The sequence below is a fragment of the Chiroxiphia lanceolata genome, chromosome 8 (assembly GCF_009829145.1).
Source record: "Chiroxiphia lanceolata isolate bChiLan1 chromosome 8, bChiLan1.pri, whole genome shotgun sequence".
Classification (NCBI taxonomy): Eukaryota; Metazoa; Chordata; class Aves; order Passeriformes; family Pipridae; genus Chiroxiphia; species Chiroxiphia lanceolata.
The window spans coordinates 15,739,315-15,764,794 of NC_045644.1; the positions used below are offsets into that span (position 1 = coordinate 15,739,315).

At 34.8% G+C, this 25,480-nt stretch overlaps 1 protein-coding gene across 1 annotated transcript in view; it reads right to left on the reverse strand.

The window, feature by feature from the left end:
* Nucleotides 1–1,075: 1,075 nt before the first annotated feature.
* The window catches only part of LOC116790427 (heparan sulfate glucosamine 3-O-sulfotransferase 1-like), a 45,420-nt gene continuing 21,015 nt past the window's right edge, over nt 1,076–25,480 (reverse strand). The window contains exon 2 of the mRNA XM_032695355.1: nt 1,076–2,885. Within this exon, the coding sequence (XP_032551246.1) occupies nt 1,838–2,767 (930 nt within the window). The 5' untranslated portion in view covers nt 2,768–2,885 and the 3' untranslated portion in view covers nt 1,076–1,837. The remainder of the gene's footprint in view (nt 2,886–25,480) is intronic.

Sequence of the window (25,480 nt, forward strand, 5' to 3'; positions counted from 1 at the left end):
AGTAAACAATTATACTCTGGACAGGTAATTTCAGAGATTAATTATATGCTAATTAAAATAATTTTCTCTCATATATACATATACAAGTAGTGGAACAGATAAATAATAAGATTTATTATATTTTTTTAATATTTTACTTTTATTGAGGAAATATTGATGAAGGTTGTTTCCACATACTCTGAGTTGATTCTGACTCTGTCCAGCTTCAGTGGAATACTACTACCTGCCTACTATCTAAGTAGCCCAGCCATAAAGTATTAGAAGCCCAAAAATTAACGCTGCAATACATACCTTTTAGCCTGTGAAGTGGAAGACTGAACCCCATGCTAGGAAGAGACACTCCTGCAGGCTGAGCAGTGACAGATGGGACACAGCAGCAGGACCCTCCCCAGGGCTGGGGGGAGTTTGGTGCTGCAGTGCTGGGTGGGCCCACACCACTGCAGCTCACCAGTGCTCTCAGGGCTCGAGAGGCTGGCACCTGAGGAGTGCTGCTTATACCAGGGGGTGCACCAGGGGGTCTGGATTGCAAGGTACAACGGCAAACAAGCACATCTGCATCTGCAGGTCTATCTGGCAGCAGATTTAACATTTCAAGTCGATTTTTTTCTTTGGTATTGATAATAAAATGTTTACAAGAAAAAGTAGAAAAGACCAGCGCAATACTGTAAAAAAAAAAAATAATTGAAAATAGAATCCTAATGCAGGGCTATAGACAGATGTGGTTCTTATATATAATCTGAGTATGTCATACTGAGCGTATTGAACATTGTCTGAGATATATAACTTAACAAGGTGTTATTTTGAGAGTATTCCATGATGTGCATTAGAAATGGCAAAATAAAAACTACCCCATGCTTCAGGGGGCAAACAAATAATTAATTTTTTTTAACAAGAATCAATGTGCCAATGGAGATATATAAACTAATGCCAGGAGAGCAATAGAATAACTAGTCACAGAATGCAAACATAATTAATATGGTAGTACTAACTAAGAACCTTTCCATTCAAGAGCAAAGTGACAAAACTGATATAATCAAATATTTGTACAGCTGTTAATACTAATAATTTTTATGCCTTTTTTTTTTTAGTGTATAAAGTATCACTGTAAATTGAGGCTGCCTGGGATATTTTAATTTCTTTACATTCAGAACTCTCACTTAAATCTTCTTTGAACCGTTCATGCTCTTACTGTGGAGAATTTTTTGCAAACCCAGGATAGTAAGAGTGTGGTTTAATAGTTTAATATTAATGGTATACAGACAGGTAGCTTCTAGTTCACCTATTCAAAATTACAGGTGAAGGAGATTCCTTTTATTATTTGTTGATTAAGTACTTCAGCATATTAAAGAGGATGAATGATTTATTGGAGCCACTATTTATGCCCCTGTTTTAACATACAATTTTAGCTTATTTTATGAAAATTCTAGAAATCAACACCACTATCGTTGTGTGGGATATAAAAAAAATATAACAACGAAAAATACAGAACAGTTAGAATAATACAATTTCAAATATTTACATCTTTTACAGTTAGAAGCATTTTTCCAAAACAGCACAAATCTTGTAGAGATACACATCTGTCCTAAGTTTGCTGAAGTTAATGTATTTGCATGATGAGAGAAAGATCAGAACATGACTCACAGTAATCATACAAATACATAGAACTTATTTTTCCCAACATAAAGAGTTCCATTTCAATGAATTAAAAGATGTGTTATTCCAATGAAGCATATAACCAGTATGTTAATTTTCATAATACGGGTCTTTACAGTTTATAAAGATTTGTTTGAAAGAGTTTGCTTCAGTCCCTTTTTAAGGAACATCGACTCCAAATGTATTAATGCCAGTCAAAGGAATGATTAACCATTCTGTAAAATTTTGCATTGTGCTCTCTGAAGTAAGAATACAATTGCTCTAAAACAGTACTGTTAACAAGAGGATGGGGACGTCCTTTGGATTCATGTAAACATCTCTCCCTCCCATCACTTCTAATGCAGTAGAATCCCTTGGTTTGGTTAAAATAAAAATTAGAAGACATAATTCGAGAAGGAAGATTTAGAAATCTTTCAACTTTTTGTAATTCAGGAAGAGGGTCCTTGATTAAAGTATTGCCATCCACTATATGAATCTGATCCAAACTGAAATGCTTAAGCCACTTTTCCATATGAACATCATATAGACTTCTCTGAATAGCTTTGTATTTGGTATTAAGCACTCCATTCTTAATAACAATATCTTCAAAAAGCTGAACAGGCTTGTGGCTTTCTACTCTGTTGTAATATACTTGGGTATAGTCAGATATAACTCTCTCAGTGGGATCTCTTAGAATGAGCAGCAGTTTAATGGAGCTATTCATGTCATGAATTCTTCCTGGAGCCTGTGGTGATGTAAAATAGCCTGGTGTTTTCTCAATTGTTATTTGATTTCCATAAGAAAATGGCATCAGATTTCTATACCAGTCTATTCCTTTCACATAATTTTCATCCCAGTCAAAGAAGTGGACTTCTGTAGCTGCTACCACAATATTAGGATGAATATCCAACATTTCCAGCAAAGCCCTTGTCCCTCCTTTACGAACTCCTATGATGATTGTCTGAGGTATTTGTCGGCTCGTGCCAGGAGGTCTCACCTGTGCTGAATAGTGTTCACTTTTATTGCTGAATAATCCTACTTGTGACTTCAGTGTTTCCAACAGTGCCCCATTCTCAACAGGAGCACCCCGAGCATGAGTCAGCAGAAGATAAGCTGACACTAGTAGGAAGGCCATGTGGAGAGGAATAATTATTTCAAGATAATGTTATGGTTACTAATGAAAGAATAGGTAAGTCCCCTCTTGAGATGGTTGGCAGAACCCGTGGTAAGCACACAGCAAGTTTCTGAAGCATCTACAAAATAAAATAAGACAAGTCAGTATTTCCAAACCCATCATCAGCTGAAAATTCAACTCACAATTCAATTCGTGAATCTGATTTGTGATCCCAACCGAAAATTTATAGTGAAGTTATTTGCTTTCCCTGATTTCATTTCAGGAGGACAAGAAGAACCCCACGTGTTCTTTTTTCCCCTTACCCATGGGTGACCAATGATGGATACTAACCATTCAACAGCTTTGATTTCCTTTAAGCAGAAGATTAGAATTGTTTATCTGATTTTAAATTCCTGACCACTAGTTGCTTGCTTTGATTTTCCTGATTACCTTCCATATATACACATAGTTCTCTTTTTATAAATACCATATCCACTATGATATTAAAAATAATTCCAAAGTATGCTGGAATGTCAATGCCTTTCCTCAAATTGCATGCTAGATTAGTATATCCTAATCTAACTAACAGATCTGGATGGTTGTGCAACCATTTGGGTTCTAGTGAGATATGAATCACATGAAAAAATTTCTGTTTACTTAGACACAGAAAACAAAACCCAGGTATAGCCAAAATTTTGAAATCTGAGCACTATAGAGCAGAAAAGCAAGAATAAAGTGACTGAGTTGGATCAACCTTGGAAAAAAATAAATGAGATGGTGCATTCTTTTCAACTATCCAAGTGTTGTGATGCACAGTCATGTTAAGTGTTGGGGAAATCTTGGCAAATATCAGGTAATATTCTGCAGTTACTCCAAAACTCCATCCATATGAGTCAATTGGATGCTTTCTGGGCACTTAAAAATGTCTGAAGGGAATCAAGTCTGTTTGAAGTTGAGTAACTTCTTTTACTTAATCCACATAGCATATGATCATTTTAAGAAGTGGTGAATGTTAAATATCTTCAAAATTTGTAAAAGCTTTAGGCTTGCAGGTATGTTCCCATGCAAATATAAGTGAAAGAAAACGTCTCTGTAACTTGATTTGCTGACATTTAAAATCTTTGGTATAGCCTGTATATATTATTTGGAACAGATTGCTTACAGATCTGCCATCACAACGAGAATAAAAAATTCAGATCAATGTAACACTTGCACTGGGCCCACCATTCTTGGATTGCCAGTTTCTATGTCTGAAAATCTTACAGGACAAATGCTCATTGAAAGGATTCTCGGCTTCATTCCGTTTCTGAGCAATTACAGGATTTTAAGACTTGTAGGTTAGATTACATTCTTAACTTGTTTTGTTTATCAATGTAGAGTGTGGAAACAAGCTTTTTCATACAGTGAAGCAGCAGTCATTTAAAAAACAATAACCATTTTTGAAATCTATTTGAATTATTGTTCATATTTTAAAGTAGTCTCAGAATTGCTACAACTTCAACTCCTTCTTCAGTTTCACTGTCAGTTAAGTCTTTCTTTTTCTGAATATATTGGTCATAGTACTCTGTCTCTTAGAAACAACCTTAGAAAACACAGCCAATTCCCATTTGTCATGGCCCTGAGAAACATTCAATATTTCTATTTAAAAATTGTTTACTTTGAGGCTTACTTTACAGACTTAAAGATTTTAAATTTTTGATAATAACAGTTTAGGCAATGCAGCAGATTCATTAAATCTATTTTCTAAATCTTATTAAAACCTACTCCAGCTTCTTGGGTATCTAGGGAATTACTCTTGTTAGCCTCAATGAGTGCTAAACTCACAGATAGATAGCAAATATTAACCCTAAAATTGTCACTTAAAAAATAAACTATTACCTTTAGTGAGGAAATCTGTGGAGAGGATTCCCTGTTGTGTCCAAACAAGACCTAAAGGGCAACTACTTCTTCAAAAAGAGAGCAGTTTCAACTAGCAAAAATGTGTAAACATACAATTATTAAATATTGGAAAAGTCCAAGTACAAATTGGCTTTGTAATGCCAGACTGTAGAAAATACTATTCTCCTTTACCAACTGGAATGGAACTTTCATTTTAAAGATGACAAGTTTTTTACTAAGAACTGCACATGGAAGTTCTATTTGAAGTTCTCAAGAGCAGAGAATGTAAGCATTTCTAGCAATTAGAGGAGAGAAGAACAGGTATGTTTATACCAAAACCATTTGTACTTACTATTCTTTTGGATGACAGATTTGGGCAATAGCAAACATGCTATTTGGTGCTGTGAGGAATTAAAATACATTCTGCTATAATGGGAGCTAAGGTTGGTTTTGAAAAGCTGAAATTTCATGTACAGCATGAAATATGACGCATCACACCCCAGATGACTCCTGAAATGCCGGCCTTCAAACAAGTGACTCTGCTTTAATAATTTCAAGCCAAATTTTTGAGCAGTTCAGTCTGAGTAATAGTAGAGCTATACATAAGATGGTCTCTGAAGTAGCAACATATGGCAGCACAGCTGCTTTCCAGAACTGTGATGCCACTAGAGTGGGATTTTGGAGTGAGGGGCAAGGGAGCAGTTAATCTTTCTTTTAACCTGTTCTGAAATCCCAGTGTCAATTTACATTCCACTCATTGTCAGTTTTAAATTAAAATTATTTCAGGAGGATTGAGAAAATGTTTTTGTAATCACCTTACCATTTTTTTCAATTTATGCTAATACAGTACATTATACATTACAAATGCATGTACACCTGTATATAATGTTTTGAACTAAGGCAATGCTAGCCTGAAAGTCTACCAAGCAAGGAATGACTTGCAAATACCAAGGTGGAGACATACAGTTCATTATCTGATTTAAACTCCAGAACTATTCTATCTTGAAACAATTTCATGAACTGATTCTTGACAGGTATTTTAGGCAACTTTATTTAAACAGAAAGAAAACTTTTTTAGAGTATTTGATAATAAGTATTCTTGAGACTACCTATTAAGTAAAGGTTAATAGTTTAAATAAAAAAAGCAGAATGGAAGAGGAAAAAAGCAGGATTTTCTCTGAAATAAACTAAAACCGGATTAAAGAAGAAACAAAAGTCTTTGAAGCTGGGGACTCTGCAGTGGTATAGACAGAGATGTGTTCTTCCTAGATCTGGTGATAGATGAAAAAATGCTCAAATTCACTTTTTTATTTTATTTAAAAAACCTCAACACACTAATATTGTTTTATCCCTAATTACCTGAGTGTTTTCTGGTTTCATGCACCTGGGAATCAGGTGCAAATACTGAAACCCAAGGAGATTGAATGAGAAATTCATACTTATTACTGAGGAAAGATTGGTCTTCCAAAATATTATCAGGTTCACATGTGATGTGAGTGAGAGTCTGTTTTAATTTAGCATCTGAAATCAATGTTTCTCTGTAAAACACGCTCAGAAAGCAAGTAGCAGAAGAGATTGTGCATTTTCTATGGATCAAAGTATTAGTAGCATTTTTTAAAACAGTTATGGTAGTTCAACCAGTTTGTAATTAATTAATTGTTTTACAAATTTCTTAGAGTCATTGCTAGAACAAAACCTTACCCAGGAAATTCTACCAGAAATAATCAAATTCAAAATGTGCTGTAAAATTGGTGCCTAAACAGATAAAAATTGCCTTTGGGAGCAATTCTATCAGAACAGCATTCTAGCTTCAGTCTAAGATATTTGATTGATTTCAATGAAGCTCTAAGATGTTAGATCCTGTGGTTAAGTTATAATTGCTACATAACGGTAAAGGTTTTAAAGATGATTTATCATATATAATTGGAATGTTATTTGAATAATTTTTGTGTTGCTTTTATGCCTTTATGCAATTAAATGCACATTTTTAGGAGATATGAACTGCTTTTTATAATGAAAACAATATATTTTACAGTGCTGCACTGCACACTCTTTGAATCTGAGAAGACATTTCTTAGGAAATTAACCCCATGACACATGATCAGAATTATAGTGCCTTATTACGTGTTTTTCCCCTATTATTTGGTGATGTTGGTGTTGCTTAGTAACATGAGGATCATCAACAGATACGATACTTATTAAACAGAAATGAAGTTCAGAAATAAATTCATGCTGCAGAAAGGACTAATTAAGTAAATAATACCTTGGGCTTCTGTTTGTTTTACTTTTTTAAAACTCTAGACTAGACTGAAGAAGCTACTATGCAGGCTGAAAAATCATTTTAATATTGCAGAAATGTTCTGAAGACCCTTAAATGCTGCACTCTACTCTATAAAAAAACTTCTAAGCAGCTTATGACTTATCTTTCTTCAGGGTAAAGTGCAGCATCATAGGGTAAACCTAACTATATTATAATGACTAATTTATAATATTATTAGTTCCTAATAATACTTTCCACTGCCTGTTATGCTTTTCAGTGGAGAACTTTGCAGCACTCTGTGTTAATGATCTGTCTGCACCCTGTTAAGGCACCATTCTCACCTCACAGGAAATTGCAACTGACCAACATATAGATCCAGTTCAGGAGTGCAAATGCTTTGGAAAGTCGGGGTTAATGTGCTCTGCTCAAGGTCATATAACAGGTTTATAGTCCAGTCAAGAATAAAAACCCCAGGGCTTCCAATTCTCCTTCCAATTCCAACTTTGTGCCATTACGCAGCATCCTCTCACACCTCTTCTGATACCTGGATTACATGCTGAACTGAAAAGCAAAGACATTCCTCAATGTTTCAACATAACATTCAAGTATTTTGTGGAATAGAGCAATTTCTTACCATTTGCTCCCCCCAAAAAATTGGAACCAAATGCAAACTCAGAATTTTGTTGTTTCAAAGTGTTTGTGCAGAAATACTACTGTTGATGACTGAAAACTACAACAGGGGGAGCTGGTCAGAGGAAGTATAACAAAGGACCAGTTTTTGTCTAGATCTTTAAAAATATATTTGGATTGAAAAAAATGTACTGCTTATCCTATTGATTTCTATTGGATATCAACTCATCCCAACACAGAGATCAGTCACTGAGAAGAATACAATTCAAACATGTTAAAGTTTACTTGCACACAAATTTGTAACAGCTCAATGATATCTCTATAATTAAGAACATCTCTAATGCTGACAATATAGAAAAGCTGTAGCAGTCTAACTATTCACAACCAAAGATTATGTCAGGTGAACTGTTTCAGAAATCTTTTTGAAAGACAATCATACTGTGATGACTTTAGACCAGTGTAAAGTACCCATATACAGCCTGGATTTATGTAATAAGTAATTCTAAAGAACAACAACATTAATAAAATTCTAAAAGGTTTCTAATACCTGAAATTGGGCTGATGATTTTCCTGTGGTAAAACTAGAGCTAGTTACATGGCATAATAAATGCAAATCTGCACTCAGTACAGCTTACCCATTTTTTGAAAACAGGCAAATGAAATATCCAGGGTGTGTAGGACATATTGCTTAATATAATCCAGTATCAATTTATTCAAATCCAATAAAGCAATGACTAATTCTATTAATTCTAAGCATTAAATATTAGAAGTAATACTATCATTGAACAGCCTCTTCGTAATACCTTAATTCTGATTTACAGTATCATTTCTGAAATAATGGACATTTAAAAATACTTGGCGCATGTCCAATGGTTGAACAAAAAAGTATCCTCTTCAATATTAAGTGAAAGGAAGCAGTTCAGCTGCTTCTATCCACACAGCTCAGATATGCCTAGAATCAAGGAGACAATAAGGGAGCATTTCTGAGTGTGAAAAATATTTAAAATTTTGGAAAGGCTTCCTATGAAGAAACAATAGTGGGTAAGCCTTAATTTTATTACAAGTAGTGCAATTACTTTAGGTTTATGTTAGGGTGAGATAAATCAGAAATAGATGCAATTGAATAGGTTTAGAGCTGTGTCCTAACAGTGCAGTCTGATTCAGGAGAATCCCAAACTAACTATTCCATGAAATGAAAGACTGTGTGTGAAAGGACAGTTATTCCAGCAAATGATAACCCTTTAGATAGGGCATGAAACTTTTCTGCTACATCTACTCTATATTCTGTTGCCATTAAGAGTAATAACTAAATAAAATTCTCAATATGTCATTAGTGGGCTTTATCAAAATCAGTTAGGAGAAGTAAGTCAGTTCCCAATATGGGATGGGTTGGACATGAAGAACTTCCCACTTGTAATCACGGAAAATGTCTGCTGCAAATTGGAGAAAGCAAGAAAGGTTTAGAGGCAGCAAAATACAACATTGGTGTTTTGTAACAGAGCTACAAGCTGAGCTCCACTGGACTTTGGTTATACAAGGAGTAGAGGATGAAGTACAAAAAGGACCACAGATCCAGAGACAAACCAATATTGCAGCAGTTCTTACTGATAAAGTTCTTGCTGATAAAGAACTGTAAGAGTCTTGTGTGCGCTTAAGGATTTTGTTCACTTTCATTTTACTCAAATTATGGACATATTTTTAATAGGGACACGAACTAAGAATTCCTCAACGAAACCCATGATCCCACAGACAGTCCTGAAATGCTGTCTTGCTGTCATAACTCCTCTTCAGGTAATGAAAGAGTTTAAAGACGTTTCTTTAAGCATCAATACAAAACTATATGTTATCCCATAGAAAGACAAAGACATTAACATTTTAAAGTCGTAATATCAGCAGTGAATTTATTTGTGTGAACCTTTTCTAATGACACTGCAGTTTTATAACAGTCTACAGTTACTACCTTACAGGAATAAAAAAAGGAATAAAAAAGAAAATAGCTATTTGGTGAACAAAGATAGGAGCTGCAAAGTAACAGCAATTTGCTGCAGGCTTCTACCAGCAACACAGACTATAATGGATAAAAAGGAAAGCTAAAAAAGATTAGCATAAACTATAAACACATTGAATCATTGGCAGGTGATAGTAGCAGATAGGAGTTTTGAAAAAAGTTTGTTTCCCTAAGGGTAACATTACATTTCCTAATTCCCTTTTCTGATAACTCAAGATAGAAAATTGCCTGATGATAGTATGACTGCAAATATATAGCAGTCATATTACCTTATATATGATAATATATATCTTATAAACACACAAATAAATATCTGAGGTAAACAAACCTTGTCCAGTGTAGACTACACACTTATATTTTATGGTATCTTTGAAAAGCATTATATTCAAACCATCCACATAAAAGTTACTGAATTACAATTTCATAAAGTCCATAAAGTCAGGTACATTCTAAGCATACCTCTAAATAGACACAAAAAAATTCAGTTCCTATTAAGATGTAAAGCATAGATAGTGGTCATATTAGCACAGATGAGAAGGCCTGTTTTATTTGTCTAATCACTCTATCACACTGGCATATTTCAAATGCAACAGCACTACCATTTTGTTGAATTAAACTTACCCCTCTAATTGTTAATTACACATCTGGATTAATATAAATTGAAGTAACAAAGATGCCATGTCAGATCTTCAGCCAAATAAGCAGTAGCTGTAAAGGTGCAAGATGTAACGATGTGTGGCTGGTAACCAGCTTTTTTTAGTATTTCTACAGTACAGTAATAAGGTTAAACTTCAGCCTCTCTACCTCTGGTATAATTCATTGAACACTATCAATTTTTCCACACTCATTGTCACAAAGAACACCTTAATACTCACTGATGTTTAGAAATTAAAATTAGAATTTGATGCAGAGGATTTATGAGAGACATGTCTTTCAAAGGAAAAGATTCCTCAGAGGATCAGAGATGGCAAAAGAAGCATTTGATAGGGATGAAGACAGGTTAACTCTGTGGTACAGAACAGCAAATTCCTACAGGAAATCCATGTCAAGTAAGTGACCCTAGAACCTGCTATGCTCTTGTAAAGAGCACAGGTTCCTGACATGAAAAAAAAACCAACAACTAACCAAAACCACAAAGAATCCTACCAACCCTACCAAAACCAACTAACCAACCAAAAAAACCCACAAACCCCATAAAGCCCTGCTAATCTGAACTGGTGGGGATTCTAAAGCATTACAACTTTGAGGACTCCAAAAAGGGATAACATTATCTCATAGGAGAATTTTTCCGGGCAGAACTTGTCAGTATTATACCTTAGGTTTTCAACACTGCAGGGTGAGAGCACTCCAGGCAGAGCTCATCAGACAGTGGCAGCTGCACAGGGAGCTGCCTAAAACAGCCAGGAGTGACATGTGAGGAAATGGTCAGGGAGAGATGCAGCCAGTCTTGCGGGCGAGGAGGCTTCTTTGTCCCCACTCGGAATGCTGTCCAACAGCCAGGCACTTCAGACAAGTCTCATGAGCCAAGGTCAGTATCTTACCCTCTGTTTATATCTTTTTGAATAACTTTTCTGGGACTCTGGCATTAGTCTCTGGGAAGTAGTTATATGATGCTGACTGATAAGAATTGCTGCATTGGGTCCTATATAACTGCTGTATATCCCCATTGTACAAGGCATGGAATAAACTGATCCTATCCTTGATTATAAGTCCTGCTATCCAACAATCAGCAGATTGGAGACCTTCTAATATCAAATTCAAACACTAAGAGAAGGAGCCAACTTCCTGGCTCAGGAATATACTGTAAAGCACAGGTGTAAAGTGAGCTGAGAATTCACCTGCAATAAAACAAAGCAGCTGAAAGACCCATCAGAGTTGAAAGGTTTTGGCCTTGTAAAGGATGACTGAACAAAATTTAAGAAAAAAATAACAGCTCAGAAGCAATTTTTTTTCAAGGAGTGTATAGAGAACAGAGAATGTGAGTGAATATAAAGAAAGTGAAATCATGTGTCATCTGACAATTGACTTAATGCTGAAAATTCAATTTTGACATTTTGGGTACTGGCATAGGCCCTGATAAGAGGAAGATCAAGAAACAGATCAGAGAAAAAAGGTGTGAGTAAGTATGAATGTTTGATAAAATAATAGGATTTGCAAAACTAAGAAATGTACTCAATCCACTCAATCCACTCAGAGTTTAGATATGCTGAGAGACTTTGGGCATCAAAGAATCAAAAATTATACAAAAAGGGCCTCATCTTTCTCTGTCTTTCCTCAAAGTAAACAAATACACATGACTTCAAGTCAGAACCCACAGAAAGCAACTGCCTAGCAATTCTTAACACTGATTAATAAAGATAGTAGCAAAAAAAGCAAAACTCTATCTTACACTGGTAAACAAATCCTTGTAACAAAGAAGGTAAATATACTGTAATATAAAACAGACAAACATATTAGAAAAGAAACAAATAGATAATGTTCTTCTTGAATAGAAACTCAATTAATACCTTCAACACATATCCATTGTCAAACTACAGGTATGTCCAACCCAGCAGATCGCTGTAAAGACACAGGAACGAAAGCAAATGAGGAAACATTTGAAAATGCCTAATAACTGGAGTATAAAACACAAAACAGCCTGGTGTGCAAAATTGATGTGTCTTTTGTCAGGTCAAAACAGAGAGTCAAAGATGACAGTCTGAAAATCATGGCTAGACTTCGCGAATGAAAATATGGAGTAAGTAAAAGGCAGATTATTTTCTAGCTATTATGGAAAAGCAAAAATCAGATCTTTGCTCCTTACCAAAACTGTTCCCACTGCCAAAGTAGCATGTCAAAATGCAGTAAAAGAGTCTGAGAACAGTTAGCTAATACCAAACACGCCTTATATTTTTCTTCAGGACTTCCAAGATTTAGTAGGGTCGTAACTGACTGTGCCTTGCCCTACTTAGTTAGAAAACTTCTGTGCAGTCCCAGTTTTTCAAACTTTGATATACAACCTGAACCTGTAGGCATGTCAGTAGTCCAACCAAGGATATACGTACGTATGTCAAAACCTTACACTTCAGGGGAAAACAAAGAAACTTCCTCTCCTCTTTCCCCCAGTCCAAGCAGTTATCATGACAACTTCCCTATGCAAAAAGCAACCTCTGCATCTACAAGCTTAAGGTCTCCCCGCAAAAACCCTTTCTGTTGTTAAACCTCTGCATCAAACAGCATGGTATTTTAATTCAAGCAGAACATGGTACCTGCCATAGAGCATCACTTCTACCCCATAGCTCAGTGCTATGTTGCACCCTAACAAGCCTTCCACACTTTTCCTTTAATGCTGCTTCACTTCAAATCAGTTACAACTTCTCAGAAAGATTCTTTGATGGCTGATAGTGCCTACAGCAATTCTTTGGCACCTTTAAGCTCTGTCAATGTTCACTTAAGTCTTTAAGGTAAAATCAGATTTAGGAGCCATCACATACATTCAGGATCAGGACTTTAAGACTTCAAATATGTGGAATTTGTGGCAAATGGTGAGGATTTGTCACATTAGAAACTGACTAGAAAAAGCCACAATAGATGTGGTCAGAGATTAAATAAGAGCATGGTAAGATTACCTCCCAGATTCAAATATTGTGTTTGCTGTCTATAAATAAAAGTAAATAATATTTATACCTAGTATTTTTTTATTTTAAATTGTAGTATCAATTTGGAAAACATGTATTGCACTTAGATATCTTATAATGACCTTTTCATATTTTTCTCCTTAGATCTGAATGGTCTTACCAGTATTCAGGTATTTGATAGGGTGCTAGAAACTCCTATAGCAGAGGAGAAAGAAGCAGAGGTAAAGAAGGACTCTGATATATTCTCATAATTAACTGCATATTATTAGAGCAATAAAGTGTTAGAATGTTCAAAGTCATTCTCCTAAGAGTGGGTAGGCTGCATAGTACAAGCATTTTAATTGATTCTAAATCCCCTGATTTCAGCTACTCAAACAGACATAGTATGACAGCAAACCGATCTTACAGTGTCACAACAATGGGACATTTCCCCAAGGACCAATACTTTAAACATAGCATAGAGGAGAAAGGTACCTCCACTACCTTGCATTCTCCCTCTGTCTCCTTCTTTCCCAAATAAAAGAGAAAAAATCCCCCAAAGCTCAAAAGGTTCAGACTAGCAAAAGAAGTTTACTTTTTCTATAGGAGGAGGTAATCAATTTTGTGATCTCTCATTGCCATTTTCTAGCCAAAGATAATTTTTTTTCTTACACTATAACTTATGACTCACAACATTCCATGCTGTTCTAGTCCATTCTATTTTTTCTCAGGGAATTTAAAAAAGAAAAGTTCATGATCAGTCCTCATTTCTTTTTTACCTGTTCTCCATTACCAGAAAAGCACTGTTATATAAAGTAAAGATTGTAGGTGTTTGTATGTGATTTAAACATAAAATACACATTTCGTGCATCTTTCTCTTGCCTCATAAACACACTTAGCAGTCTCTATGGATGGTGCAGTTTTAAAGAAAGTAATTATCTCACTGTAGATTTTACTTCTGATTACATTTTTTCTCCTGTTTTCAATGCATTCTGAGTTTTTCCAGAGTGTTAACAGAAGTATTTTCAGCAGGTTTTCTGCAGCATCCTCCATCAGTGTCTTAGCATTTACTTTAAACCTTTAGAAGAACAAATGTCAGCATCTGAATACCAGTTAATTTGCAAGTCCAGTGTGATTCATAGAAAAAACCAGAAAGCAAAGCACCAAACCAACCCTTTCAAATCAGACTGCCTAAAAGCATATGAAATCAGAAAGATATTCTGCTGCTATTATTCACAGTGAACAGGAGTTTACTCCTTTAGTAAAAGGGAGATGGAGTTGGATATCACTGAATGTAAGACTACAGAATCTTAATTCCCTACATAAATGGTGAAGTAATCTTTAATGTTGAGCATCTGAGGCTTTTTTTGTATTTTAGGATGGCTGAGATCTCCACTGAAGGTTGCCTTTTTTCAGGCACTGATATAACAATTTTCCAACTCAGCAAGATGGAAGAAACATATGCTGGTATGTGTAACAATTCTCCGGCAGACATTTGCATCCTCCCTCTTTGCAGCTGATAATGTGTCCAAACTTTGCACCATTTAATGAGAACTTCAATATTTCAAAAAACCTCACAAATACAAAGTAGTTTGGAAAGATTAACATGAAATTTAGTTAGAGAAAGAGGATCTCTGCTGGAATCTCCAAATTACTTATACAACCTATCCATCCTCCTGCTCTCAGCTTTTAATACCTTACTGTTTGGCCATTGATAGCTATAGTGCTTTGCAAAGTATCATCATAATCCTATTTTCCCCGAGTTCAGCTTGTGAAAAATGTATACTTCTATTTAAAGCAACATCATGTTTTATTTTGTGGTAATAAAAGATTTTTTTCGCATTCTGATTAAAAGTGTTCAGTCCTCTTATTCCTCTTCACTTAAGTATGTTCTCACAGCGGAAAATAAATCTGGATTTCAAATTTAATTTTTAACTATAAAATATGGAATAGTTATTTCTGTTTATAGCATACTAAAAAAGGTAGTGCAAGGAAGCGGTGTAAGCTACTGGTTATTGATGCCAGCTCTGTTTTAAAGCAATGGTAATAGTTTTTCCTCTCAAAGGAAGAAAGTATTTCTTCTAGAAACTATAAGTTGTATATATTATTTTACATTTTTAATGCTGAATTTTCATCTTAGATTTGTAATTTGACATTTCTTAGCTAAAATGTTTTCATACTCATGTCTCACTTTATGGCATCTGTCAATTTAAATATGCAAAAAGAACATTAATATTAAGAGTAGGTTAAATTTCTTCTAGAGCTCTTTTTGTCCAGGGAAAAAAGTCTGACATGGGTGTACTTGAAAAGTTATCACACCTACTAATACCTTAAAAAGAATTATAATAAAAAGAAAAAGTCACTTTGAGTTTATAGATAATAAACAGTTAAGGGCAAATTTTTGAGATTAGAATAAAGGTGTTACCATCAAACAATATTGAAGTGCCAGTGTGTCAGAAATAAGGAGTTCAATTATTGAATGTGAAAGAGTCTCGGTTCCTACACTATGGAGCTTGCAAAAATTAGAGAAATTAGAGCATAGCATGTAAAAAAAAAATAAAATGAAACTATTTCCCCTGACATTTAAAAAAATATAAGCGATATAACTGTCATTTACAGTCTGGAAATGTTTCAGACACAAAATTTCAGTCAAATATAAAAGTAGTAGGAGAAATAAATCAAGTCCAACCTGTTTCATAAAACATCATGGATCTGCTGTGAATGAGTATCCAAGTATGCAAGAGAAATTGAATGTAAAGTACTTAAAATTATAACATGTAACCGACTTCCACTACAAGCACCCCAGAGCTAGTAGTTAAAGAGGGAAGGAGTGGAAAAAGCAATGGAAATTATGAAAAGCAAAAAATTAGCATCTGTAGGCAAAACCATGTTATTAATAATTTTAGTGACCAGAGTTAGGTACAATACTTGTGCAAATACACACACACACATATAGCACACAGAGAAATAAAGAACAGATAGTAATAGAGAATAATGCAGTCCAGTTTAAGAATTTAAATTAGTTGGGTTCATGAGCAATGCAGCTGATGCTGATAAATGCAGATTATAAAAGTTTATTGCAAACAGATAAATGTATACACTGGAAACATGTTCAGGATCAAATGTGCAAGTGCAGAAGAACTTGGAATTGTTAGAACATATCAAACCTTAAGAAAACTTAGATTCTACCATAGTACAGGTACAAAGAAAGACAAAAGTGATAAGGATGGCACTGTAGTGGACTGAAGTGGAAATTGAAAGAATTAGAGTTCAAGTTCCACATTTTTTTGTGGGGGCTGGATCAAACATACCTTGGAGAGTGACGTCATAACAAACTGAGATGGAGTTTGAATTTACAATTGATTTCATGGTCTCCAAATAGAGCAACCTCCTCATATGTGGAGTTAATGCTCAGCAGTTAATGTGTTCTCAAATTTACACCTCAGCTTTCTCACAGTAATTTCCCCTTGAAGACAAGGCTTGAGGGTGAAATTTTTCAGAAGCATTTATGCTGATCTTATTTTAGTCACACAGAAATCATTCATAGAATTATTGACTTAGTAGCAGAGTTATGAAAGCCCTGAAACATTTCCCTCTTTTCCTCACCTTGTGCTCTTTGGAATTGTGTTTCTCACCTTGGAGTGATATTACAAACACCTCGAATGTCCAGGTGATAGAAAAGTGAAGGAAACCATGAAATAGATTGAAATGCTGAGTTGCATTGCTACATCTCAACAATGAAGGAAATGTTGAATTACTATGCACATTTAGAAATATATCCAGGTGTTCTGGAGGGATTTTAAATCACAGAGATGACAAACTATCATGCAAAATCAGTCCTCATGTTGAAAGATAACAATTTTAAAGCTATGAACAATACTAAAAAAAAAGTCGCGGTCACTGATACAAATTTAGAGAAATTACATTGAAAAAAATAAGAAAATGAAAGTTAGCCATGATATGCTAAAAGTAAATGAATTAAATAAAATTAAATTTATTTAGATTATACCCCCTCTCCCATAAAAACAAATATATATCCTATTTTACTGAGCAAAATTTTTACATGGCTTTTAAAATCCATAGACCATGCAAGCTAAATAGCATGGGATGAAAAACAGGTTTACATTGTTTACTTGACTGTCTGACAAAGTGCTGCACTATCAGTGTCTGGGTAAAAAGCAAAGATTCAATGGGGATTAAAAAAACAGCTCAGAAAACAAAGTGTAGAAATGCACAGGAAATCCTCAGCATCCAGTTAATTCAGGACCATGAAGCACCACGCATCTCTTCAGAAAAAGATACAGGGTGAGAGTTTCAAAGAAGTCTAAGGACCTTCAGTTACTGATTCATTTGAAATTTGAATTTCAAACTAGAGATGGACACCTAGATCCCTCAGACTTTCTGGAAAGCCTTACCCTTAGGATTCTTTGTGAAGCACTCAAAAATCTCACTGAAAACCTCAGTTTGATGCACAGCAGCAGACAGAGGCAAGCACACTATTAGTATGCAAAAGCAGCAAGAGAAAGTGACAGTACAGTTTTAATGTATTTTGGTAGACTAATGGTTCAGAGTGACTAGGAACAGTGTGCTTCATTCTGGTCAATCTCTCTCAAAAGAAAGAGGGAGTTCAGAGGTGGCTGTCAACAGAAGAATGCAAGCATAAATAATTTGTTAATATAAGGCGATAGTCAAAAGATGCAGAGTCTGTACTTTGGCTGCTACATTAGATAAATGAACTAGGATAACCCTTGCTCATCTCCGCACAAGTTCACAAAGTATGCTTCAGTGAAACAAAAAGGCAACAAAATTAAAACTGACAAAGTTATATGCTCTGAACAATGCACAATTAATCTAGGAGTGTCATTGCCACTAAATGTGACTGCAGATCTATGTAACACAAACAAAAAGAAAGCAAGAATAGCCAGCAAAGAAAAAGGAAGTTTTCAGTCGTATTTCAAAATAAAGTGTTTACTTTCTTACATAAACAATCTATTATATAAACAATCTATTACAAGAATAGATTTTACAAGAGCTCAAGAGGAAACAGAATTCCTTTTTAAAAATCTACATTTCTAGGATCATAATAACTAGGGGCTGGATCATATTAAAAAAAATGTAGCAACTTACAAGAGAATTTTACCAAAGTAATTTCATATAAAGTCTAAATAATTTTTAGTAAGTTTGGATGGGTTTGTTTATTGAGTTCTGTGAAAAGAGGGGTAGAGAAAAATCGCCATTTCTGACTAAATGACCATAGTTTCCACTGTCATTGCTGCAAGCATAACTTCTGTCTTTCACTGATTTACTAAAGACGAGGAATTATACAATTAGACCACACAGTTTGACATTGATACTGAAAGTATAAGTAAGGTTGAATGATATACAGAAGACAAGTAAAAGAACAGCAGCATGCCAGACCAGAGTCACATGTCAAAGGAGAAAAGGCTGCAAACATAAAAACTTGAGCAAGCTAACAAAGTTAGGAACTCAGATGCTTCTACATTTTCTAGATGCCAGGGCAAAAAATGAACATGATTGAGTGATTAAAATTAAGGGGGTATGTGATAAGTCACATTTCTTTTAATTTCAGCTTGTAAGTCATCTAGATTCTGACCATTCTCACTAATCTGTAGACTCTTTCTGTTGCTTTATATCCACATCACAAGACTGAATTCCAGGCCTCTTCCCTCAGATCAGACCTCACTAACACAGAGAACAACAAGCACCTGACTTGGCTTCCAAACTATGCTCCATGTAAATAATCCTTATATTCTTCCTGCTTCTTTGCTTGGATGGCATTCATTCTGGGGCAGTTTCTAGTCCAGCAAATCACATTCTTCTGTGCAGCTCTCTTAGCTAGTGAACAACTACATACCTGGAATTTATACAGTCAAACATTTCTTTTTTTTCTGCTTATACTTGTTCCTATTAAACTGCAGCCTATTTTATACAAATTTCTCAGATATAGCAACAACATCTTGACACCCAATGCTGTTCTCCAGCATGCTTGCAGTCTCCTCACTTAGAGTCACCCTTGTCCCCTCCATAATCCAGGTAATAAATAAAAAATACCATCTATTGTTTTTCTCATGCTTAAAATTGTGTAGTCCAATGTAGCTTTTTGCCAACAAACACTGAACTCTTCAGCCCTACTCTCATTCAAGATGTATTAAAAAGAAAGTACAGGAAGCAAATACATGACAATAGTTGATATATGATTAAATGCAGAAAAAGAGATATGGATATATATGCAGTGAGTAAAATGAAATATAATTAGCCATGAAAGGAACATACTTTATGTAACAATAACAACAAGCATCTAGAAATCCTATGCCATTCATCTCAGTGGAGATGTTAATTTCAGATTAAGTAAAATAAAAACAAACAAAAAAGAAACAAAGACAGCCCTCCGTCTCTGAAGCTACATGTGAATTGAAGCATTTTTGTGTCTTGGCAGAATTTTTAACTGAAACATTTGCTAAGCTTCATCTAAAAAAGGTTGATTGAACCAAGCATTTACTTGTCCTGTACCCCCTCTCTAGCAGTGGCCAATCATGGACACATAAGGGAGTGTAAAAAACCAAGATAAACACACAGCGATTTTCCTAAGCATACTTTCCTAGCATCCAGTGAAACTGAGCTTCAGTGACTCTCTGAATTAGTAGCTTTATAGTCCTTACTGGATTAGTAACCAGTCTTACTTTTCGAATAAATGTAAATTCAGTTTGTGGTAAGGAGTTCCATGGCATAATTACATGAAATATGAAAAAATATTTCGTTTTTTTAAACATGCCACCTACTAGTTTCATCTAATGCCCAAAGTCCTTGCAGTAGAAGAGCCAGTGAAAAATCACTTGTGATATATTTACTCACCACTCATGAGTTAATAAACTTGTCACAGCCTCCTTCAACTTTATTCTTCCCAGACTGAAAACTTCTAGTCCTACTTGTCCCATGTTTGAAAGATTTATTTAATTATTCTTTACTCATCCTGCTCATTCTTCTCTTTACCTGTTCAAGACGCAGGTGCAGCACTGTGACTGCTTGTAAGCATGACGTTCTATAATTGATTCTATTTCTTTCTAAAAATGTCTAATATTAAATTTGCTCCTTTTTTTTACTGCTACTATTTTCATAGCTCACTGAATACTCTGTGAATACATAATCTCACAGTGAAGTTCTTGACCAGATAGTCAGTTTGAAGTCCATTCTTGTGCATGAAAGGACTTTTTTTTTTTACCCTTTGAGAACTGTTTTACATTTATTAACAGTGAATTTTACTTGTCACTTTAGCACTCAGTATCACTGAGGTGCTTGCTTGCAGTTGGCTTTCACTTCTCTTAGTCTGAATAATTTACTATCGGCTGCAAATTTTGCTGTGTAAAGACAGACTTTGTGTTCCTAATGCATTTGAAACAATACTAGTCTTATGTCCTTAACAAATTGCTTTGTAAGATAGATTCAAATGAATGAGAATAACTTAATGGAACCTTTTTGCATTCTAGAGGATCTTAATTTGGTACTGAAGTCCAAAACCAGAAACAACCAGACAGTTCACGATGCCAATACACTGCTTTGGAAGTGGTCTAGATGAAAGCATCAATTCACTTGCTAAGATTTGCTGAGGTTTCTGCAGTAAACATCCTCTACAGTAAGCATAAAACATAAACTCCACCTGCCACTGGAAATTATTTGCACTGAATTTGATAGCTTTGGAACAATTCATAAGGCTGGGTTAAATAATACTAATAAACCCATGATGTCTTTACACTTGACATTTCATCATTTGATTAAGACTATGCAACCTCTCTGAAACTGAGCAATTATTTCTTGAAGATCAGCTGTCAATATCTCAGCTAACTTTTAGTATTATTTTTTCACTTTTTCTCTCTATTCAAGACATGACTGAAAAGACATATCCAACAAAGCTCTTAGTCATGTTCTTGAATTTAGGCACACGTTAGAATTGCTGGAGGTAAAAAAGCCATACTTCGGTCTAGAAGTGTTTGCTTATATTATTTTGTTATCAAAGGGTTTAGCACCTAAGAAAGACAACCAGGCAATATATACCTATTTATTTCCATATCATGCTGTGATTTCAGCAACAACTCCTTCAGTTGATGCATCTTCACGTCAAGTCCTGGGGTATTTTAACTAGATCTTTGTACCTGAACTTCGCTTCAGCAAGTGTAAAACTTAAGGCTCATGTTAATAGCTCCCTTTCAAAATTAATTGGGATTGCTCACACATTCTTAAATACTTGATTAACTGTAACAAATGAACAACAAGAACAAAAAGAACAAAGCATAACAAAAAGGTTCAAACTAGTAATTTTCTGTAAAAATTAGATTCAGACACAAAAATGTTTCAACAACTCCATATCTATGGAGTCTTAAAGTTCCCTAATGGAACCTTAGGACAGTGTTTTCAGAAACTTCCAGTATATTTTAATTCATCTCTTCTAAATAGAAAACCTTTAATATACAAGATTTCACAAATGCAAGACTTCTACAAATACAGCCAATATTAAAAAGAGCACACATCACCTGATAATAACTACACCAAACAGCTAAGAACAGAGGCATATAAAATTAATAAGTATTTTAAAAAATGCCTGTTAAATATTTTTCAAGACAACAGAAAATATTTTCTCATATTAGCTTCTTTGAACGTGGATATTTGCTTATGTGCTTACATTGTCAGCACTTATTATTTTAGTACATCTGCTCAGAATAAGAAAGTTAACCATGCTTGCAGATTTGAGGTAACTAACAGCTTATGTTGCCTACATATTACCAGGTTCTAGTCCTACTGAGGGGAAATTGTATATAGTAAGACAATTAAAGACAATGCTTTAGTCCCAGGCTACAGGGACTTTCATTGACCTCTTAACTATTCTATACTACATTGCTACTTCATTTTTAATGAGTGTTCTATAAACAGGGTAGCTGTTTGTATTCTGAATCTGCAAATGCTGCAAAAATTTCTAAAAATGGGTCAGTTGCAAAAACCTAAATACTTTCAGCCTATTATTGTACAGTATTTAAAGAACATTCTCAAGAGCTAATGTTTAATGGCAGACAGGTATTTTAATAACATATATATTAAATAATAATATCAAATAATATTGACTGAAAAAAATCAGAACTCAGTAATTAAACCCAAGATAACATATGTCTTCAATTCAGCAACAAACACTGACATGCATATGCACAGATGAAAATTGTTGCTACGCTTGAAAGATGACTTAACCATAAGGCATAGTTCAAGACTTAAGATACTTCAATTCTGTTCTAGTGGTGAAACTACTGCTTCACTTTCATGAGAGGTTTAATTTCAGTTAATTCTAGCAAGCTTAGAATAGCTTGCAATAAAGAAGTCATGTTGTGTTTCTCATACCAACTAAGTTATATTAATTGTTCCTACATATGTACTGGAGGTCACTATTGCAAAGCCATATTCATTCCAAAATTCTCTAACTGATGTTCCTTGTGCAGAAATCCAAAACTGAAACATTTAAATGTTTAATGAAAGTGGTATGTCATTAAGAGGTGTTTGAAGGGCCCCTGTTAGGACACTTATCTGGGCTCTGGGAGAACAGTCAAGTACTTGTTTTGTCTGATGGAGATCTGATTTTCCATTATTAGACCACACTTTGTGTTTTCTCCTCCTTATCTGCCAGCTTTCCCATGTTACATAACAGTATACTTTTTAAACTTCAATTTAATTAACACCTCCCTTGGGTTTTCAGTTTTTGAGCTTGGGAAGTTGATAATAAATTGCAGGCAAAGCTACATAGGCATAAACATTGTTGCTGCCATCTGTTGCCATCTATAGTTTTGAAGAGTCCTGAAGGTATCACTCACTCCATGAACAGGGTAAGGCTACAACACAACAGTGAGAGGCTACAAATGTACGTTTTGAACTTCACAGAAGAAGAGTCTGAATAAGCATATTATTCCAGCTCTTTCATCCACAGTCATAAATGCACAAATGGAAAAGCTGTGGCATAAGACAGTCCACTGTGTAAAGCAGTAATTATCATTGCAACTCTTTTACATTCCCTAGGACCATGCTGAATTTGATAAGAATTGTGAATCCACAGCCCTCTGCATGACTGGGACTTCACACTCCAACTCTCCACTCAACTCCCCTTTGTCATTTCTAACATTCAAGTCTCCTTTCAGGCAATGCCAGTCTTTACTCCTCATAAACTGGTCATAAGAATACTTAGTCCTGTCATTAGAGAGGCATTTAATTTAAAACACATTTAAATAAGAAAGGTTGATTAAACAAACTTGCAAGTCTTGCTGCTTTACTTTTATGTCTTCCTTTCACTCAGTCTCAAGGTAGATCTTAAAATGCATAATCCAATTAAATGGTAAAAATGTCCATAATTAATGAGGAACCATTCTCCTTTCTTTTCTACTTATGCACATCAATCCTCCAACCTTAAGAAAAGGGAGTGGGATAAAATAGTACAAATAAGCTTTTATACTAGTAACTTTTACATACATATCTACAATATTTGGCATCATAATGCCACAGAATCACAGAACACTGAGGTCAAGGGACCTCAAGAGGTCACTAAGTCTGCCTCTCTGCCCCAAGGCACAATCAACTATACTGAAACCATTCTTGACAGATGTTTGTATAACCTGATCTTATAAAATTTCCAGTGATGGAAATTCCATAGCTTCTTTACATAACCCACAAAAATATTGTTACAAATTGCAGTTACTATTCAATATAGCAAAAAGTCCTTACTGATACTGGTCTGCAAGATTAATTTTTTCCCAGTTTTAATCCACAATATGGTCCTCTTGAATTCATGCAGATGATAACAATGCACACATATCTCTGTGACTAGGCATACAATATGTGTGTTGGTTTTCAATTTTATAAAAAGAATAATTCTGCATAACTGATCACCAGTGCTCTTAAATTAGTAAGTTGCAGAGGACTTCACAATTAATCACAGTACAAATGCACTGAATTTTCCATTACAGTGCAGTGTATGCTAAATAAATTTATCTTGTTTTCACTTACTTTTGATACAGGACATATGTTTTCATACACATATATATAAATATACACACACACACCCCATGGGTGGACTGTGGTTTAATACAAGTTTATAATGCAAAGTATTCCCAGTGTGTCTAGGTTTGTTGAAGACCAAGGATCTAATGATAAAGAAATTAACACCTTCGCAAATGAGGATTCTATGGCCAAGCCAAACCAGATGGCTCTTGACACTTGTCTGCATCCTGACTTGCACTGAAGGGTCAATATAACAGTTTATTCACAAGCATGATTTGGGAATCCCAGTTGGTTGCTATTAGGATAAAGAATCAATTATCTCCTAACAGTATAAAAACCAGCAGGATTTTACTTGCAAAGGCAGCAACACTTTCCAGAATCTAATACAGAGTAACTAAGGCTTCTATTTTTTTTTTCCCCAACTTTGGTTTGGTTTTTTTTTTTTTTTTATCCTTTATGAGAATAATTTTACTAGGCAAATTAAAATTTTCATGATGGTAGAGAGTGAAAGATCTTGCATTTATATGAAAAGGACTGCTTTAGGGCTTTAGTCCTTATACCTGGAAGCAAAAAAGTACCAAAAATAGATCAAAAGCCATTTTGAAAAGCGAAAAATTGAACAATCTCTTTTTTTGATTTTACATCCCCCAGAAGAAAAGTTTTGAACTTACTGAGTTAAATATTGACAACATTCTACCAACAAGTGTGTGGGAACTTTTTCAAACAGCTGGAACATTACCTATAGATTTTTGCAGGTTCACAAGCCCTGTGCTCAGATTTCCAGTAAAAGCTGCTGTCTAATACAAAGCTAAATGCCCCAGGGACATCGAAATGAACATATTTTTCTGCTGTTTTAAGCACACCAGCAGTCATTTGTAGAGTTTACATGGCTTTCTTGTCAATACCTGCTGGTCACAGTTGGTGAAGAAGCAGTTTCACTTATGATCTGCTTGCTAATTAAGCATGGCAATATCCATTCAGAGTGAAATTTTCAACAACCTGACACACAAAAGGAAAGAACCAGATGTATTCTCAGAAGACTTCGATCTTTAAATCATTTGGATTCTGTAGTTACTGCAACTGAAAGATAACAGAAATTACTAAGTCAGATTAACATGCAACTTTTCTGATAAAGTATCATATTCTGTATGTAGAATGGATGTTTTAAGCCTGATGTTCCACAATAAAATTCTTCAACAGAAGAAAAGTTAAAAGGATTTGAAGCTATCCCAGTATAGGCCAGAAATCTGTATGGTCTTCTACTTCTCATTTTCTTCAGTGGTTCTCCTTTTCTATTGGCATCTTTCATCATCCAATTG